General features: G+C 32.2%; 2 protein-coding genes across 2 annotated transcripts; both read left to right on the top strand.

The window, feature by feature from the left end:
• Positions 1-2,455: 2,455 nt before the first annotated feature.
• Positions 2,456-9,287, top strand: LOC146945650 (uncharacterized). Its single transcript, XM_085743955.1, has 7 exons — positions 2,456-2,574; positions 3,310-3,378; positions 5,867-5,964; positions 6,790-7,266; positions 7,414-7,563; positions 8,097-8,509; positions 8,596-9,287. The coding sequence occupies exons 2-7, from the start codon at positions 3,368-3,370 to the stop codon at positions 9,208-9,210; spliced, it is 1,764 nt and encodes a 587-aa protein (XP_085600081.1). The 5' UTR covers positions 2,456-2,574; positions 3,310-3,367; the 3' UTR covers positions 9,211-9,287.
• A 3,405-nt stretch (positions 9,288-12,692) lies between these two features.
• Positions 12,693-20,984, top strand: LOC146945649 (uncharacterized). The gene is made up of 8 exons (XM_085743954.1): positions 12,693-12,990; positions 13,104-13,149; positions 15,521-15,874; positions 16,030-16,136; positions 18,075-18,554; positions 19,149-19,307; positions 19,392-19,816; positions 20,087-20,984. The coding sequence occupies exons 3-8, from the start codon at positions 15,540-15,542 to the stop codon at positions 20,708-20,710; spliced, it is 2,130 nt and encodes a 709-aa protein (XP_085600080.1). The 5' UTR covers positions 12,693-12,990; positions 13,104-13,149; positions 15,521-15,539; the 3' UTR covers positions 20,711-20,984.
• Positions 20,985-22,000: the final 1,016 nt, after the last annotated feature.

The following is a 22,000-nucleotide window of genomic DNA, read 5'->3' as shown; positions in this document are numbered from 1 at the left end:
GACCAGGATAGGAAACTTCCGTTCTCTTTTATTCTTTTTTTTTTTTTTTAACCTTAGAATTTTATGGAAAAGGTTCCTCTATTCGAAGGTAATTTTTTTTAAAAAAAAAAAGCTAAAATGGAATATATTAGAAAAACATTTGGTATCCCAACACAAGAAGTGCCAAAAGAATCGGGTAAAAGAGTAAAGTTACATCAAATAACCAAAGGTCAAGCCGATAACCCAAAATTAAGAAAAATAAAAATCGTTACAAAAGGACTCCTAAACAAGAAAATGGATTAAGCCACCACATATGATAATCGAAAGCAAAATTTGTGCGATTTGCTTTCAACTATCAGTAGCATTGCAACTTAATTTTATCGATGAGATTCTGTAACAAATCCTCCTGATGCTGAAAGACGCGAACATTTCTTTCGCGCCAAATGCCTCATGCACATGAAAGCCAAATTAAATGAAGAGCTGTGCGGATACTTCTTGAAAAACCACCTAAATTTCCAATTTGAGATAAATGATCTGAAACTCGAGCAGGATGAACTGTGGTAAAACCAAGCCGGGTAGAAATACCATACCAAATTCTTTTTAAAAAATCGCAAGATAAAAAGAGGTGATCAATATCCTCATGTTTACCACAACCCTCCACACAAAGATGCACGTTAGGATTAAGAATTTGCCGTCTGATTAAATTGTCCATTGTAGAAATATGATAGTGAAGTAGACACTTAAACAAAGAAATTGATCTTAAGGGGAACCTCCTTGTTCCGCACAATGGTATAGTAAGCATCTGGGGAGTTAACATCCGTTGTAAGCAAATAATATTTATCTGGGAAGGTAAATAAAATCTGAATAATATTTTTTTTTATTAAGAATTGTATTAGGATTTTTTTTTTTTTTGAGCAAGTATAAGATTCTTTTGACCTATTCATTTTAGACTAAATTAATTAATTACTTTTTTTAACAAACCAAAATGAAATATATTAACAATAAAGAGCATTCATAGCACAAGATATATTAAAGAAGATCAATAGAGTCATTCAAAAGGAGTATAGTCGAACCAATAGATGATAAGAGGAAAGAGAGTTATTAACCAATGCCAAAACATGAGAACGATCTAAGCCATCGATCAACCATAAAAACCGAAAGCTAAATTGATGTATTTTATCTTCAGCCACCAGTAAGATAGAAACTTAACTTTATCCATTAGATTATGAATAAAGTCCTCCTTTTGGTTAAAAATCATATTATTACGCTCTTTCCAAATTACCCAAACACAAGAAAACCAAATAGCATACATAAGAGATCGCCACATTTTAGAACCTCTTAATAAAAAAAAACTGCATAAAATAGTCAACAACACTTGAAGGATCAACCGAAGAGAATTCAATCCAATACCGAACATGTTGCCAAAAATTGTTGAAGAAATTACAGTTCAAGAACAAGTGATAAGTCGATTATGTAACATCACACCTACTCACACAAAGTTGAGAGTCTTGATTAGGCATGCATCGTCTAAATACGTTATCCTTGGTCGGAAGCCAATTTCTGAGCAAATGTCAAGCAAACACAGATACCTTAAAAAGAATGTCATTATGACAAATAAGATCCGAAATGGGTGAATGAGAAACCAAATTGACTAGTAAATGATAAGCTCCTCAGACAAAATAGCAAATAACCGGATCTAAATTCCATTTCTAAAGATCACCACAGTTAACATGAAAAGTAACATTGTTAAGTAAAGCCCTGCACTCCCCTAACAACCCCTCCTCCCACACAAACAACCTACGCATCTAACCTGAACCGGTCCTTAAGGGGGAACACCCTCTAACCACAGGTCTGATAAAAAATAAGTATCACTCCCATCACCCACCACCCTCCTTAAAGTCTCTTTCAGACCTTCTTCTTTCCCGAACCGAATATCAAAATAATAATTACTTGAGTATCATCGGTTGATTAATTAAAAATATGTATGGTAAAAACTATAAGGTTCACATTTAATTTTCAAATTTGAAATAATAACTTAATTTTTTAGATTAAAAAAAGATTGATTTTTTTTTTAAAATAAATATTTTATAATAGAGAGACACTGTTGATTGTCATTCTTTAATTTAAAAAACGAAATTGATATCTTTCAATTTTAATTAAACAATTGTTATTTGATCAGATTTATTTATCTTCAAGTTCAACACTACTAATTAAAACCTCTTTTGTCTCTCTAAAAAAAAAAAAATACCTATTTTCTCTAGATAGCATATCATAACCGCGACCACCACAAACGAAATTGTTATTTTGCAAATTCCTACTATTGTGAGGATCAAAATATTGTTGTACGGAACATAACTGTTCACTTTTGTAAACATATCATGGTCATATAATAATTTAAAAATTGACTATTGACTTGAAAACCTTACCAAAAGTCCTCTCTCTTTCCTGTACGTCACCCATTATTTCACTTGGACTCAATGACTCATATCTTCACAAAGCAAAGACTTCACAGCAAGAATGAATTTGGCTAATTATAAGCATAGCCAATCAATCCCCCTGCTGCAAGGAAAGTTACTGAACTAATTTTATGCTCAGGTAATCAAATTTATTGCTTTCTTGCTTCTCTAACTCTTACTTCAGTTCTTCTTTTCTCTATTTATTGTATTGATTGTTCTTGTTTTGTTAAGAATCTTGTTGGAGGTGGAGCAAAGTAAAGGGATCTTCTATTTTTCATAATAATAAGAATATATTTTTGAAAAAACATTAATTTTTATTTAATTACAAAGCTTTTCCAGTCATCTAGCTAATATATAGTTTCTCTGTTGTCAAAAAAGATGTTTCTAAACTAATCTTGAAATTCAGTTAAAATGCTTGTATTGTATTTTCAAGAAAAGTAGAAAGAAAAACTTTATGCTGAAAATAGAGGAATAACAAGAGTTATGAAGACCACTTAGGAAGAAATCAAGCTGCTTTCAGACACAAATAGATCTTATCCATATTTAGTAGGAATTTATGTTATGAATGATTGGTTTCAGGTTTTCTATTTTTTATTTTCTTTTTCTTCATTTTTTTGGGTAGACTTTTTACTTTTTATTGTAAACTGCAAACCATTAAAAAAAATATTATATTCTTTTTTTGGCAGAGTTTTTATTTTTGAAAATAAATAACAACAATTATTTTTAACTAAAAAATAAAAAGAATATTTTTTAACAAGTGTCCTGTTAACCTAACCCTTTCTCAAAAGCACGTGATTGAATATTTATATGGATCTAATTGGTCTGAGTCAGAAGATTTCATAATGATTGGTGGACTCTTATTTATGCATTACAGATGAAGGGTATTGGAGTGGACCACTTTTGGTTGAGACTCAAGGCAGTGCAGATTTAAAATGATTACTATGTAAGTATGCGAATTATTGGAGTATATACTACCACTGCAGAATTTACTTTTAGACCATTTTCATTATCTTTTATAACACTGGTCATTTATTTTACCACTTTAATATTATTTTTGTCCCAAAAATATATACTATACAAATACAACTATTGTGCTCTCACGCCAACAAAGTCACTCACCAGTCACCACCACCACCACTATCCTCATGAGTCACTAAAGTCTAAAATATTATCTTTATTATACTCAAGTTATTGTACGGATGTTTTGGTGTTTTTCTCCCCCACTTTTTCGCTCTCCTTGTGACACTTGTTTCGAATAAAATAAAAATTATATTTATATTTTAAATAGAAGAGAATTGTTTAAATATATATTTAGTACTTATAAAATCATGAGCTTTTGAGTTTATTCCATATTCCCAGACTTGTGTGACCCGTTTGAGAGTTAGGATAGGAGGCAAAATATGATACATTAATCATTTTCTGCTTAAATATCATATTTGATGCAACAAATAGATAAGATAAAATAAACTATTTTTCTATCATATCTTAGCTTTCCTTTGTAATTTGTATCATGAGTATAGGTTGGGTTAGAAATTATCTTGATAGGATTAGAAAATCATTCTTTATTTATTATCATAATATTTTGCTATTTTTAAAATGTTGACATTTTTAATATAATGATATCAAATATTTGTTATTATAATTAAGGCTTAATTACACTTTTGCCCCCCTAAGTTTCCCAAAGTTGTGATTTTGGCCCCCTAAAAAAAAAAAACTCTTTCCAGGCCCCCTAAGTTTACTTTCGGTTGCAATTTTGGCCCCCACGCCAATTTTGACCCAGTCAACGCTGACGTGGGCGCCACGTGTGTAAATTTTTAATTATTTTTGTATTTTTTAATATTTTTTTATTTTGTAATTAAAAAAAATAAAAAATAAATATTTTTTTTATTTTTAATTTTTGTAATAAAAAAATAAAAAAAATTGTAGTTATTTTTTTTATTTGTAATAAAAAAAAAAAAATATTTTTGTAATTAAAAAAATTTAAAATTATTTTTGTAATTAAAAAAACAAAATTTGTTTAATTACAAAAATATATTTTTATTTTTTTTAAATTAAAAAAAAGTAAAAATAATTTTAAAAAACAAAAAAATAATTAAAAAAATAAAAATAAAAAAATTTACACACGTGGCGCCTACGTGTCCGTTGACTGAGTCAAAATTGGCGTGGGGGGCCAAAATTGCAACATAAAGTAAACTTAGGGGGCCTGAAAAGAGTTATTTTTTTAGAGGGCCAAAATCACAACTTTAGGAAACTTAGGGGGCCAAAAGTGTAATTAAGCCTATAATTAATTACATGTGATTTTTACAATATTTAATTAAGGGTCTTGTTAAAACTTAATCTTGGAAATTGTACATTCATATCTATTTTTAGATCCTTATCTTGTGCCCTTAAGGCACAAGTTATCATTTTCCTTTAATTAATTATGAGAGTAATTTATTCATTTAAATATAATGATATAATGTTTGTTATCATGTGTGCATAAAACACACACACACACGATATCATATTATATTATGTCTCTATCCAGCTTCATATCTTATCATGTTTTTATCATATTATAACCATCAAACAGACCTGTAGTATTTCATATCTCTTAAAATATTATTGCAAGTGATTTGCCTTATATCTCGGTACTTCTAAAATATTTTCAGTCTAATGGGATGAATTAAAAAACGATATTATTTTTAAAGTTATTTTTAGTATTTATATTTTGTTAAAATTTTCGTAGAAAAATTCAAAAGCAAATTTTATCGTCTTGAAGAAATTTGGAAAAGTTACTTATTATTTAATTTTCCTCAAATTTTGAGTTGGTTTGAAAATTAAATGGAATTGAAATTTGATCCTCCACAATATTGTAGTTTATAATAATAGTCTTTATTTTAAAAAATTATAGAATAATGGATATTTATATTCTTGAAATAGTCTCTATGAAATAGAAATGGAGATTACAAGAGAATTTCTTTTTTAGGGATTAAATTTGAACTTTTTTTTATAAGGATTAAAAAAACATTTCACTCTATAACTTTAACCTAATTTTACGATAGTTAATAATATCGTTTTGAAAATATTGATAAATAGATATGTTTTGTTTTATTAAGGGAGTTATGTTTTATTTTTAAATGGCTCTCACTCTCAAATGAAATCAGAGTCACTTTTGAGAATACATGTAATTTTTATAAGATCAAGAAAACTAATTGCAATTACCCCTTAAAAAAATTTGCAATTAATCTATTATGCTAATAAGTGATGGGTAGATTTTTAACTTACAATGAAAATAGGAGACAGTAATTTGTAAGATTCCAAAAAACCAGGGATAAATAAGAAGATGTTCATCTCATCTCATGCTTATTAAACTTGACTAATTACTGGAAATTATTATTTTTTTTTTTAAAGATACTGGAAAAAATTGATATTATTTGTTTCCTTTGCAGAGAAATGGCTTTAGAGGACACCAAATCTAGCCAGCAACCATTGCATAGAGTTGCTTCAGCTCAGTTTAGAAGGCCTCTCATCCACTTAGTTTCTACTAGTAAGCTTCTGTCCCGTTTTAAAATCTAGCCAAATATTTTCTCATACAGAGTGCAACTTTTTTGGTCGAAAAGGTGCAATTTTATTTTTCTGATATAAAATGGTGCAATTCTGCATTCGTATTACATTAACCTAGAAAAAAGGCCCCGAAGATATTAAATATTTTCAGTGGTTTTGCTTTCTAAGTTGTACTTAGAAGACTTTTGAATATAAATACAACTATTGAAATTTGAAATACAGTTACATTGTAAATTTGTTAATATTATTGCGTTATAAGTGACTTTATGGAATATGTGTTAAACTTGAAATGGGCAGCCAAGATGATTTCTTAAAAAAATAGGCTAGGAAACTCCAAATTGTATAGTATATAAGCATCTTTGATTTTGAATTTAATTTAACCTCACAAAATCATCTTTAAGATTATGATTTTTGACATAAGAATTTTCTTAAATATAGTCTACTAAGAGATTTTCAACTTCACCAATTTAGTATGTAGAAAATAAGGGCGAGCCAGCAACCGATATAGTTAGATGGATTCTAACATCTTATTTTCCTTTTAAAGAGTCTACCGGTGAAATTCACACATTCTATGTGATGAGAAGTGAGAAATTGCGTATTTGAACCTGCGTCTAAATATATCGAATATTTATGCAGCCTTTTACCATTTGAGTCGTACTTATAGAATAAAACATATTTTCTCTAATATAAGATCACTATATTTGTTTTTTCTCTAATAGATCATTAAATTTTGACATCTTAAAATGAGCTTTCTTATCAAATTCATAGATATTGAAGTGAGTTAATCCCTTGATCAATTTCATTGCAGAGGAACATAAAAAAAGGTACCTAAACCAATGTGTTCCCCTTCACAAAGCAGCACTAAAAGGTGATTGGAAAGAAGGTAAAAAAATAATAGAGCAAGACCAAACATTGCTGATTTCTGCCATAACAAATGGCTGGGCAACCGCACTCCATATTGCAGCGGGAGCAAATCATGTTCACTTTGTGGAGGAATTGGTAAAACTAATGGATCGTGATGATTTGGAATTGCAAGATTACTCGGGAAACACTGCTCTTTGCTTTGCTGCAGCGGTTGGAAATGTTCAACTTGCTGAGATAATGGTGAAAAAGAATGAATTGTTGCCATCAATTAGGGGTGGACTAGATGTTACTCCTCTTTACTTGGCTGCTTTACAAGCAAACAGTGATATGGCATGGTATTTGTTTCCTAAATGTAAAGAAATACTCGAGGAAAACGATTGGAGTATAGTGTTCCTCACTTGTATAGACTCGGGACTTTATGGTAAGCGTGCACGACCACTAGTTCTTGAAATGCTACTAACAAAAATATTTACTTATAAATAAAAGCGAAGAGAGTAATTATATTTGCCAATATATTTGAGAGAGAGTAGTAAATATTATCCAACATAATTTGGATATTATGGTGCAGATTTAGCTCTACAGATGTTAACAGAAAAAGACGCACTTGCTTTTGCTCGCAGAGGTGATAGCAATGAGACGGGTTTACATCTATTGGCTCGAAAACATTCGGTTTGTGGTTGTCAAAGTCTTGGGCATCGAAAAAATCTCCTGCATTTATGTAAGTTCACATGTACTCACTTTTTTTACTAAACATGTTCTCCATCTGTTTTAAAGTGAGGTATCGTTTAAGATTTTTCCACACAAATTAAGAAATATAACGATGTTTTCAAAAGATAAATTGGGTATAGTAGTGTACACATTTAATGAGTACTAATTAATAACCTCATAGATGGAGAGATATTTTGCATTGATCTTTGATTCAATTCTACTCCCTCCGTTTTAAAATGAGTGTCGCTTTAGCCAAAAAAATTTGTTTTAAAATGAATGTCACTTTCAGTTTCCAATGCAATAATAACTTTTTCTTTTCAATTGTACCCTCCAATTAATACTCAGCACACTACTTCCAAAGTATTACTTTTAAAACTAACCAATGGTTAATAAGGATAATTTGATAAAATAACCATTCTCTTTCTTTTAATCATTGCATTTCTTAATATGTGTGTAAACACCTAAAATGACACTCATTTTGAAACGGAGGGAGTACTAATTTAACATCTCATTCAATTCATGTAATATTAATTAAACATTCAGGTATGAGAGATTCTCCAATGCTTAAGCTTATACGACACATCTGGGAAAAGTTTCTTACCCTAGATGACTCAGAGATGATGGAAGTCATGAGAGCACCATCTCAAGTAACGATTATCGCTGCAGAAGTTGGAAATTTTGAGTTTCTATCTGTCATTATGAGCACTTATCCTAATTTGTTATGGGAACTCAGTAACAAGGGTCAGAGCATTATTCACATCGCTGTTTTCAACCGCCATGCTAGTATCTTCAATTTGATACATGAAATAAGGGCTTTGAAAGATTGCATAAATGGTTTTCTGGATGATGGCGAGAATAATTTGTTGCATTCTGCAGCAATGTTAGCACCGCCTGATCGACTGAATATAGTCTCTGGAGCAGCTTTACAAATGATGCTCGAATTATCATGGTTTGAGGTATATATTGTATACATATATGTTTTTCTATCTCATATAAAAAAATACAATTCATATAAATAATACATATGTCATTGATTTCGCAGGAGGTAAAGAAGAACATGCAACCACATATGATTGAAATGAAAAATTCTGAAGGAATGACACCTCGCGAACTATTTACGAAAGAACATGCAGAATTGCTTAAAAGAGGAGAGTCATGGATGAAGCAAACAGCGAATTCTTGTATGGTTGTTTCGACTCTCATAGCTACAGGAGTGTTTTCAGCTGCATTTAGTATACCAGGTGGAAACAACGATAACACAGAATCTCCTAATTATTTAGATAAACCAGCATTCCTCGTATTTGCTTTATCCGACTCCATGGCACTTATCTCGTCTTCAACTTCAATCTTGATCTTTCTATCCATCCTTATCTCCCGATATGCGGAGCAGGATTTTCTCAAGTCATTGCCTTTGAAGTTGATATCTGGACTGGTGGCATTGTTTGTCTCTATAATCAGCATGATGATAGCATTTAGTAGTGCTTTCTACATAACATATTATCATGGTTTGAAATGGGTTCCTAATTTTATTTCTGTTCTTGCATTTTTACCGATACCGTTGTTTATATGTCTACAGTTTTCTCTGTGGTCTGATATCGTGTATTCTGCCTACATTTGTAGTTCTTTATTCAGGCCAAGTAAACGTATGATTCGCTAGAAGAATCAAGTTTGTGTCAAACAATAAATTTTATTGTTATTATGGATGAATGTATTATGTGTCTAATTGTTTTTAAATCTAAGGCATTGTGCCTATTTCATGGTAACGTTAATGAAAAACAGCAACAGAATAAGAAAATTGTAGTTGTTTGTATATCATAAATATCTACTTGAACTCCATCAAAAGACAAATCGTTTAGGAAAACCTGAGTTCGATTTCCGTGTGGAACAGTTATTGATGAAACACCAAAGAAATAAATATCTACTTTTGAAATTTCATTTTACACTAAGAAGCATATATATATATATATATATATATATATATATATATATATATATATATATATATATATATAATCATTATTTTACACTATCAGTAGTTATAATATTGATGTCGAAAGTATGACATAGAGAACATGCATTTTTAAAATGTGATATAACAATAGTTCTGCACTATTTTGGTAATGAAAATCTTTTTTCCGAGAGAATAATTTTAAAATAGTATACAGCAATGATTTTGAACTATTTGCAGTTCGAAACTATTGCATGTGAAAGTCGGAGTCAATGTCGCGGGTGAAGAAATCCAATCCAATTTCGCCCATCAATGTCGTCGTTTTAGACTAGACGGATCTTTGATTGGTGCAGGTGGGTTGGAACGGTTTTGGTGTGGGCATTAGACGCAAAATCATAACAAAAGCTTTAAATACAAGCAAGCTTTTCCTCCATTTCCACACAGATCAGAAGAACCAAATCTTAAAAGAAAAAAAGAAAAAAAATCAAAATCCTTTCAAACTGACATGAACAATGAGTATTTCTCAACCACATAGGTTTTCAATCTCTGGAAAAGAAGATTCTTAGAGCAGATTTTTACTGGCCAACGATAATCCGAACAAGCTCAACATCCAGAATAATAAAAAGGAACCAAATTACGCTAAATCGAAGCAAAATGCTAGTATGCTACCATACCTTGTGTTTGGTGCTCGAAAAGGCATGTGATGTTTTTGAGCAAAAATTCTTCAAGAATCACACAATGTTGGTGTGGCCTATTGTCGTCCTTCGTATCAATTTGTAATAGTTGGTGTGGCCTTTTGTGGTCCTTAGAATATTCTTGAATTCTTTTAGCAATCAGGCATTTTTTTTTAAAAAAAATCCCGCTTACTGTTATATTTTTATCGGGGTATATCTGGGCCATTTTGATGACTAGCACTTTTTCTATTATCATGATATTCGTACAAAGTTTTCACCACTGTTTAGTTATGTTTAATCTCCGCCAAAGAACCTATAAAGCACACATGATAGATTCTTCCTTTCAACCTAATTTTTTGCATACGTATGAGCCAAAAAATGAGCATGTGCCCATATGCTTAAGGCTCTAAGTCCCTAACTTCTTGGACCCCTGACTAATTTTTTTTCTCCTAACAAGCCAAAATAAAATTATATTAACATTGCTATAGCATTCTCTAGAGCATAAGGCGTACCGAAGAGAACACTAAAAAATTACAAGCAGTTCAAGAAGTACACAAAGTTGACTAACCAATGCCTAAACACGACAAAGGACTTGTCCACCACAAATGTTCACCAAAAACAAACACAGTTTTTTAGCTTTCAGCCACCACAAAAAATAAGACTTAATTTTATCTAATAGCTAAAAAATAGAGTTTTCTTTATTGTTAAACAACTTATTATTTCGCTCATTCCACAAAGTCCAAACAGTAAGGAGCAAAACAAGCTGAAGGAAAGACCTCCTCAATTTCAATCTACCTGTGGAAAAGATAAACCGAGTAAAATGGTTGGTAATAAAGTGATGATCTGCACCTTCAAAACCAATCCACGACCACAATAAAGGCCAAATGGAGCCAAAAAATCAGCACGATAAAAACAAATGGCTCGCGTCCTCCACCTGACCACAACCAAACACACAAAGGCCCGTCTCAGATGAAAGAACACCGTGGATCGCCAAATTCACTTTTGTAGGGAGGCGACCACGAAGAAGCCGCCAAGCAAAAATGGAAACTTTTAGCAGAACCTGATGATGCCAAGGCAAGTCTAAATCATGCCGGATCTGCGCCACTTCCTAAGAAGTGAGAATGTCATATGCACCCCTAACAATGTATCCTCTCGAGGGATCCGGAAGCCACTGCCAGACATCAGCTGAAAGAGTCTGCAAAGAAACATCAAGTAATAACAGCCTACACTCCTCTAGTAACTTCTCCTCCCACACCCACAAACCTCTACGCCACTTCCAAGCCTCTCCTCCTACCTCCCAGCCTAGCAAAAACATGTCTCGATCCGAAATTGATTTATCTATCGCTAAATCAAATAACCGGCTGAAACGAATACAAAACGGAACATCACCGCACCATCGTTCACGCCAAAATAACATGTATGTGCCATCAGCCAACTGCCACACCACATTCCCCTCAAACCACCAACCACACCATCTCCCACCCCACAAATCGGCTTTGCCAACCAGACAGTCCAGATTTTATACGATTAACAATAGGCTCCCAAAACACCAACCTCTGAGGATTACCACCAATCGGCAAACCCAGATAAAGGAACGACACTTTACCAATTTTACAAGTCAAAACCGAAGCCGCCTCTTAAATTAATTTCTATTTAAGCATTTACTCTTCAATTAATTTTTGAAAACAACTTCTTAAATTTTAAATTTTTTTTTAAAAAAAAAACTTATTTATGTTGAGAATTTTTTTTCTAATCAAACTGTTTTCTCACTTTTATTTTGAAGATTTTAACTCAATGGCAAAAAATTTACATTAAAACCTTAAAGACCAAGTTTAAATCCTCTCAAAGATTAGAAAATAATTATTTGTATATATAACTTTTTTTGGTACAAATATCATTTACAACGATGCTTTTTTTAATGGTTTCTTACAGCTATTTTAAATATTCCATCATAATAATAATAAATTACTGTAAATAACTAAAGTTCTAGAACAAAGAAACAAAGTAATATGCAGGGCCGGACCCTGGGGGGTGCAAGCAGCGCTATAGCACCAGGCCTCTCCAAGGTATGGGCCTCCAAAAAATATTTACAGCCCAGTACCCCCCACTAACATACCAGTTCCTATGCTGTTGTAGCATGCTTTGCTGTTGCTGTTTCGGTATTTTGGGAGGGATTTTGTTTATTTTTCTTTTGGTGTATGGCTTTTTGGTTTCTTTCCTGTTGCTGGCCTTTTTTTTCTGCTGTGTCCTTTGCCGCTGTTTGCTTTGGTATGGTAGGCTGGGCACCTTATTTTATATGTTGTAACAGTTTGCCATTTAGTGCACTCCTGGTGCTTGGCACTTGAAATATATGCAGTTTCAAAAAAAATTAGCGTTTTCCCCTTTTCAAAACACATTGTATGAATGAGCCTCATTTTACTTCCAGCACCGAGCCTCCAAATTCGTTGGAACGGCCCTGGTAATATGCACTAATGCATAACAAAGATATAATAATGGTCGGTTGTTGACTATATACTTGTCTTGCATTTCTAACATTTTTATGCCAAACCGGCCAAAGGGATGCGCCATTTTTCCACACTACCCCCTTCTTCTCTCCTTCATTTATCACAATCTTCTTTTTCTCTATATTACTGTTTCTCCTTTTAGTTGTGTGTATATAGTTTCAACCACCAATAATTCTTCAAGCTCAACACTTTCCTTACTCTTCTCTTAATTTTCCATTCCTTTATGATTTCAATCTCAATATACTTCCGTTTATAATTTTTTTGTGTTGTGCCACTACACCAACAACAAGTTTATTGCTCTAAAAATCTGAGTAATTTCCCTATATATTTACTAATTTATTACTGTATTAATTTACTTTTTTACAATGTTTCTCATAAGTCAAAACTACATATACTGATCATATTGTTTGTCATAATTGTACAGACAAGTGTAGGAGAAAATTAAAGCCCTCTTTACGTGTTTTCTCCAGGTATGGACTATGGTGCTTTAACATTTCTTTGTCGGGTTGAAATCTTAGCCGCAAATTTTTGGTTATACTAGAATACTATATTATATATATATGGACCGCTACTTATAAAGTGTTTGAATATATGGAATGCTACTTATAAAGTGTTCAAATTCATAGCAAAGTAGAACCTTCAATTCTCCTAGTTCTGACTTCTGACGGCTATGACAATGGTAGTTTTTACTGTTTAAGCCACACGGATGCAGACGTAGGACATCTACCACATCCACATCGGTGTCTTACCACGCAGAGTACTGCGAACTTACTTGTATATTTTTCTTTTTCAAGATAACGTAGTGATTAGAAGTTCACCTCAAAGTAATGTAGGGGTTTCGATCTCCATCCTAACATATATTATGCAATCCCTATTAACTAAGTCAAGCTGATTTAGCTAACATTTATGAATGTAATTTTAGTTGGTATAATTTGTGGTTTTGCTTGGGTGACATTGACTTTTATGACATTGGTGAGATTAATGCATTTTAGGTGAGAGGGAACCATAGATGAATGATTAAAATAAATTATTTAGATGAGAGATGATGGTTGATTAAGAGAGAGATAAGAACAATGTCACAAAAAACTAATATCACACGAGTGCAATATATATAATTTGATTCTTTTTGTATATATAGCCTCAATTTAAGTGTATTTTTAAAAAAATATAAATTCTGATATTAAAATAAAGGCTAAATACCTCCCTGGGTTCTTTAAGTTTCACATTTGTTTCAGATAGGTCTTTTTAAGTTTCTAAGGTTTCAGATAGGTCCTTTAAGTTTCGAGTTTGTTTCGGATAAGTCCTTTAAGTTTGTTAAGGTTTCAGATAGGTCCTTTAAGTTTTGAGTTTGTTTCGAGTTTGGCTTAACGGACATATCAACTTTGACTTAACGGAGGTTGATAGAAAGGACCTATCTAAAACAAACTCGAAACTTAAAGGACCTATCTGAAACCTTAGAAACTTAAAGGACCTATCCGAAACAAACTCGAAACTTAAAGGACCTATCTGAAACCTTAGAAACTTAAAGGACCTATCCGAAACAAACTCGAAACTTAAATGACCTATCTGAAACCTTAGAAACTTAAAGGATCGATCTGAAACAAACATGAAACTTAAAGGATCCGGGGAGGTATTTGGCCTAAACTAAAAGTTGTGTTACTGTAAAAATAAATATTGAAATTTTAGAGATTAATTATTATTTTTTTAATTAGTACTAGCCACAGATCAAACTTTTTATATTTTTTTTAGGGGGATTTTTTATATCTTTCGGTCCTCTAGTTTATATGAAGCTCATTGTTTATGCATGTAACTTCTTTTTCTATAAATAAAAACTATTTCAGCTTACTACATAACTCGGTTAAATTTTTTCATTATTCATTCACAAATCATATTCACTATGATGGAAATTGTAATAGAACTGTAAAAAAAAAAAAACATTTCTCTATCTTGCCACAGATATTTTCTTTACTCTAATATGTACCACTGATATGAATAATACTAAACGACAAAAACATAATTATTTAATAGTCGTACTATATTGACTAACACTCTTTCTCCAGTCGTAATCAAAGGAAAAGAAAGACAATCCTTAAAAAAATAAAAAAGAATACAATAATATTATGAAGGGGGACATGTTAATGGGGCATCCACTAATAAGGAATCATATGTGGTCCTTGGAGTAATTTGTCTCCAAACGTCTTTAACGATCAAATACTTTATTTTATTTTTTTGACAAAATTAATCTAACAAGTCTTCCATATACTCTTCCAAGTTAAATACCCTTATTACAAAATTACAAATGCTTTTAAAAAATTATTTTAAAATTCCCTAAAAATAATATTTTAAACCTATAGTATTTTTATTAACATTGAGTACTATTTGTAATTTTTTTACTTCTATCAAACAAATAAAGTTTGTCCCCGCGAGTTTAGCTCAGTTGGTAAGGACAATACATAATATAAATATGTAAGGTCTAGGGTTCGAACCCCGGACACCACAAAAAGAAAAGAAAAAAACAAATGAAGTTTGTCTTTGATGTTAAAAAAAAAAAAAAGTAAAAAAAGTTATCTTCTTGGCTTTTTGCTAAAAACAATGCTTTTGGCTCAACAAACTCTATACTGAAGTTTTTCTTCATTTTCTAAAATCAAAATTTATTGATAACTTTGCTCTTTGAAAAATTGGTAATGATCAATCCATGTAAGGGGGATGGGAATCTTTCTCATTAAAAATCATATTCTTGAGCTCAACGACAAAACATTATTTAAGCTAAAAAAATAAACATATTAAAATAAAAAAGTTACAAAACCTATACTTAACGAGGAAACGTACCATCATTTGCAGGTAACACAATTAAAAAAATATGGACACAACCATCGTGGAAGGAAGATCCATTTCAAAGCCACCATACTTCGATGGTACAAACTGTACTGAATGGAAAGAGCGTACAAAGATATTTATACAATCAGTTGACTACAAACTTTGGCTTGTGATTAAAAATGGACCAAAAATTCCAAAAAAATTAATAAATGGTCAAGAAGAGTTGAAAACTGAAGATGAATTCGACGATGAAGATATCAAGAACATGGAACAAGAAGCCAAAGCCAAAAATATTTTATATTGTGCCATAAATCCAGATGATCTTAAAAGAATTTCAAGTTGTCAGACAGCCAAGGAAATGTGGGAGGAGCTTGACAGGTTAAGTGTTTATGTTGTTCAAAATTTGATTTGTGTTTAGTTAGTTGTGTGTTAATGTTTGACTCAACCAGAGTGGCTAGCATATTTAATGTTAGACATTATTGCAGTATTCTCTAAGATTAATAATTGAAAGATTTATATATTGTCTTTGACAGGGAAGTGACAACATCTGATGTCAGTTCTACATCTCCAGTATCAGGAGTTCAAAGGAGTGCATCAGCAACATACAACAGACCTAACCTTGAGTTTTTAGAGGAAACAGGTATGGTTCTATCTCTTTCATTTTGTACTTTAGATACAAATAATGTAGCTATCTCTCTTTGTTTACTTTCTATTTTTTATATTTATAAGAAAAAATTAGGGTGAAGGGATAATGTTACGGTTCCACGCAGAAAATACCTTCGAACTCAAAGAACATTTACAAATGTATTTACATTTACCTCACTCTAAAAGCACTATCGGAGCTTGAACCCGTAACTTCCAGATCTAAGAACTGTCGTTTTACAACTATATATATCAAACATTTGAAGTTAGAACGCAGCGATCTATAGAGAAAGAAACAAAAGTTTATCATATCCAGTTGTTACTAATTATATACTATTTTCAAAATCTACTACTATAATATTAATATTAGTCCATGTTTAAATATTATTGTCCGTATGTTTCATTCATTTGATCAGTGATATATCTGTACACAAAATAGTTTTCTATTTGTCTCATATTGTCATGAGTTATTATCAAATGCTAATAATATACTTGTCTCATATATATATATATATATATACTCAATCATGGACTAATCATTCACAATTATTTATAATAATGTACACATTAATACATAAGATATTCTAATACACCCCCGTAGCGAAACTTGAAGTTGACAGATTTTGAGACTATCTCTAAAATCATCAAAGAGTTGCAATAAAAGTCCCTTTTTTAAGTTAGCAATTTAATAACGAGAGTGAATGTGTAAGAGACACACTTGATCGCAAGCAACTTCTTCACGCACGGAGTGTACATCCATCTCAATGTGTGGCTTGATGTTGAACTAAATTGTCGGATAGGTATAAGGCGCTTACGTTATCACAATAGACAAAAGTAACTCTTGTAAGTTCTTAAAGTAAGTTTCTAATCCAAAATGATTCAAACAATACATTAGCTACTCCTCGGTATTCAGCCTCTGTGTTTGATCCATACAAGATCTGTTGTCTTTTTGCATACGATGAGATTAAATTATTCCAAGATTTACACAATAATCAGAGGTAGATCTTCTTGTGTCTTGACATCCATTCCAGCTGTATGCGTCTGTAAAAGAGATGAGCTTGTCAAGGGAGGAGGGATACATGTGGAGGCCGAACTCTCTAGTACCATAAATGACATGTTTCCATGCGGGCATGCATTGTATTTTTGGACCATGTATTAACAACCACACTTGTTGAACAACATACGAGATTTTGGGTCTTGTAAATGTCAAGTATTGTAATGTTTGGGCGAGGTTGCAATATTGTAATGGATCATGATAGGGCTTTGTTACCACTAGTGTAGGTCATGGATTGAAAGAGGTCATACCTTCGTGCTAGATAATTTCTTCTACATATTTCTTTTGAAGAGAAAAATGCCTCCTGAATGTTTTGTAACATATATACCTAAAACGTAACCGAAAGGGCCTAATAAATATTACAAATGATAGATGCATAAAGAGAGTAGGAAGAAGCAACAAGAATAATGTCATCCACATATTAAAGAATATAAGTGAAGTTATTGCGCAACTTGAAGCCTTTTACGCTCTTGTGGAGATGAAGATAGAGTTGTCTGCTCAGCTTGAAGCCTTTTACGCTCTTGTTGTTTCCTCCAAAATGATCATTGAGTGAGCTTTTTAAAAAGGGGAAAATGAGTCTTCGTGACAGATTTGTGAGCCCACCGTGGCATAAGCATCCGTCAGGTCGGAAATCAGTTGGAGAACAAGTATTCTATTTCATACAGGAGAACCGACATTAGAGAGTTGGACATTAGAGAGATTTCAGATGTTGACATTAGGACGAAAGATCAGGGACCATGTATATGGTTTAGGAGAGCAGGATCGTTGACCTATTATTCACAATTATTTTTAATAATATAAGCATTAATAATTAACATATTATAATATTCTAATAGTACAATATAATTACTCTCTTTAACTGCTATTGAACCTTTGTTTTAGGTGATGATCCAAGGAAAAGGTTTCTCAACCTTTGTGTTCCCATTCACAAGCATGCTCTAAATGGAAACTGGCCGGCAGCTAAGCGCATCATAGACAAAGAGAATAAGCTCAAGAATGCTGCCATAACAAATGGGCATCCTACTCTACTGCATATTGCTGCAGGTGCAAACCACATTCACTTTGTGAAGGAGTTATTGAATATGCTTGATGACAAAGATATAGCATTGCAAGATGTCAATGGAAACACTGCTTTTTGCTTTGCTGCTGCAGCTGGAAACATTGAAATTGTTGACTTACTGTTGGATAGGAACTCACAATTACCTGTAAAAAGGGGTGGAAATGGAAATACTCCTATTCACTATGCTGCTTTGCAAGGAAGATGCAAAATGACATGGCATCTATATGATAAAACCATACATTGTTTTGAAGATGCAGACTGGGATTTATTGTTCTTTGCTTGTATCTACACTGGCATCTATGGTAAGTATTACTAACAGTTGAAATTCATTATAAAAACGATCATATTGTGACTGATTTAGAGATGGAAGTTGTCAAATCGGTTGCCAACATTAGCGACTAATAGTTTAGCAACATTATGAAAATCAGTATTTAAAATGATGGCAAATTAATTTTGCAACTGATTGAGCAACCAAATTTGCAACTAGTTAAAAAATATCGGCTTCTAAATATAGAATTTTGAGTAGTTCATATGGTCTATGTGGCGACAATGCTAAAAAATGGTTTGAAACTCTATCAAAAAAGGTATCATTGTAAGTATCAGCTTGTAAAATTAATCTGAGTTGGGTTGACGAAAAACAAGGGAAACACGTATCAATAACATATTACACAACTTATAATAGTTTTTATTGGCTTTGTAAAATCAACACCGATTGGACCACTGTTTCAGCTGTAAGGTAATTGAAGCCTCTAAAATTCTATTTAAAGATGGCAACTTCAGTTGTCGTCTAAGTTTTGAGCGATTTACCATCATCGGTCCAACATAAGCAGCATTGGATATTTCCACAACTTCTGAATTGCAACTATATTGATGAATATAATTTTTTCCAATTGCAGATTTAGCCTTAAAAATGGTAAGAAACAGGAATGCACTAGCTTTTGCACGAGATGTGAATGACGAGACAGCTTTGCATCTCTTGGCTCAAAATCGAAATCCATTGGATTCTGGTTGTCATTGTCCTGAACATGATCATTTTCCCATCATGACCAATCCTGGTAAATACTTGTATTAACTTTTATATTTTTTTAATTCTTTTAAATTGGTTTCATTAACTTAAGTAACCATGTCTCTTATTGCAGGCATGAAAAATCACATTGTTTTCCAATTGGTTAAATTTCTTTGGACCACCATTCTTGAAAAACACTACTCCTCAAAGGAGGAGTTAAACAAAATCCTAAATAAACCTTCTCAACTAATATTTGATGCTGCTGAAGTTGGAAATTTTGGATTCTTATCAGAGCTTCTCAGTGTTTATCCTAGCTTGATATGGGATGTGGATAGCAAAAACCGAACTATATTACACATAGCTGTCTTGCATCGACATGCTAGTATCTTCAATCTCGTACATCAAATAGGGCATATTAAGGGTATCATAGTAACATATGAAGATGATAATGACCGAAACACTTTATTGCACTTGGCTGCAAAATTAGCACCACGAAGTCAACTTGAATTGGTTTCTGGAGCTGCTTTTCAAATGTGCGTCGAGTTACTATGGTTTGAGGTACATTCAATGCAACCCTTTTTATTCATTTTATTCAGAAATTAAAAGCGAGCTACTTCGACACTTATCCTATTCTACTATATAAATAAAGATCTTAGTTTATTTTTACAATTATCCTGGTTTTTACAACATAGTAATTTGATTTTGAGACAAATATGTGGAATTCTGTGCTGACATTTCCCTCTCCATGTGTTTGCCCTGTGTCAATAGCAATATAAAAAATTTACATATCTATATTTTACTTAACATATCTACATTTTCATGTGACAGAAAGTAAAGAAGATAATGTTGCCTGCACAGATAAGGATGAGAAACTCTGAAGGCTTTACTGCACAAGAGCTATTCTCAATTGAGCATGAAACACTGAGAGAGAACGCAGAATCGTGGATGAAAAAAACTGCCGAGTCTTGCATGCTAATTTCAACTGTCATTGCTACCGGAGTGTTTGCTGCTGCAACTACTTTACCAGGCGGTACCGATGACTCTGGAAAACCACACTATTTGAATAAAACATCATTCTTGGTGTTTGCAATATCAGATGCATCTGCATTCATCTCATCTGCGACCGCGATATTGATTTTCTTGTCTATTCTTGTCTCACGTTATGGAGAGTATGACTTCTATAAATCACTGCCTTTAAAGCTAATATGTGGATTGGTCACATTATTTATCTCCGTAACAAGCATGATGGTAGCATTAAGTACTAATTTCTTCATAGTATACTACCATGGTTCGACGTGGGTTCCTGGTTTCATTTCAATATTTTCTTTCCTCCCAATACTTTTGTACATAGGTTTGCAATTTTCTTTGTTTTCAGATATCATTTACTCAACCTACTATTGGAGTACTCTATCTAAGCCTGGTAAAAATATGATTTATGTACTAGAGAAGTAGTGGATTATTATTGTAAGAAAAATGTGTATTGTTATAACAGAAGTTTGATAATAAACTCAAGAAATCTACGGGGCAGCATATAACACTTACAAATAATAACGATCCAATCTCCTAGGTATGGTCGGTCGGATTGGTACTGAAGTATCCCTTTTTCATGCATTCTTCTCTTGTACAAGTCCTTTGAACAAATAGCAGTACTCTTATTGTAATATATATGGAATCATTGATTTTTGTTAAATTAAAGTGTATTATGTTATTTGATTTGTTTCTAGAAGTTGTCGATGTTAGATAACATTATTGAATAATGTAGTTTTATGTCGTTATTTACTTTCTCTTCAAATACATTGAAATTGTTGCCCTTTTCAGACTTTTAATATACTGCATAAGAGTGATGTTGTAAGATCATACATAACGCTAATACCTTGAGTTTAAGATATTTCTGATATCATACATGTTCCATTAATATGCAAGAATATTGTGGGAAACATCTAAAGCAAACCTTCATTCAGTAAACCCTAGTTCTTGTAATTAAATAAGCCTTTTTTAAATGGATGCAAGAATCATGGATTACTGAGAAGTAAAATGCAGAAGATAAATAAACAAAGACTACATATACACTCTTAATAAGAAATATATGAAACTTAGCTTCATGAACCAGCCATATCACAATCTGAAACCAATCCCAAAAATCAGAAAATAGCAAACACACTGGTATAAGATTTCCAGAATTATAGTAGCAAAGCAGTAACAAACTAGTTCCCACTTCCCAAAATATTTTGTAATATTCACTTTTATTTCGTTTTTGTTCCTTTTTATTAGTGTTATTTTGCAAGAGACGTTCTATTTCTCCAAGTTTCAACGAGGTTTTCCTGCAAAATTTATTTGCTCCACTAGAGATTTTCCTTTCTTTTATCTCCTACTCAACATCTTCCTCTTTCTTTGAACACCACTCACTTGTCTCCGTTCATTGGTATGCCAATTTTCAAGAATTACAAGGGGAATTAGTGTGAACCAATTTGCAAAAGTACCACGAACCAGTACGCAAGTACTGATTCGCTGTTCGCAACATGTCAAGAGAATTATGTGACGAGTCCTAGACTTCATGAAATCAACCAAGATTATATGATTATTTAAACTTCTTTCCTTCTTTTTTTTTTTCTTTAAAATAAGCCGAAAAAAGCTCATGAAAATTGTCAGAAGCTGTTTTTTTAAGTTATCTCAAATAGTCTCAAAAAAATTATAATTATGTCAGTAAATAAACTCAAATAAGACAATCCAAACAGGCCCATG

Source organism: Medicago sativa, chromosome 2 (assembly GCF_051527215.1).
Source record: "Medicago sativa cultivar Bolivia chromosome 2, Bolivia_mono, whole genome shotgun sequence".
In the NCBI taxonomy this organism is placed as follows: Eukaryota; Viridiplantae; Streptophyta; class Magnoliopsida; order Fabales; family Fabaceae; genus Medicago; species Medicago sativa.
This window is presented reverse-complemented; position numbering and strand designations above follow the sequence as displayed.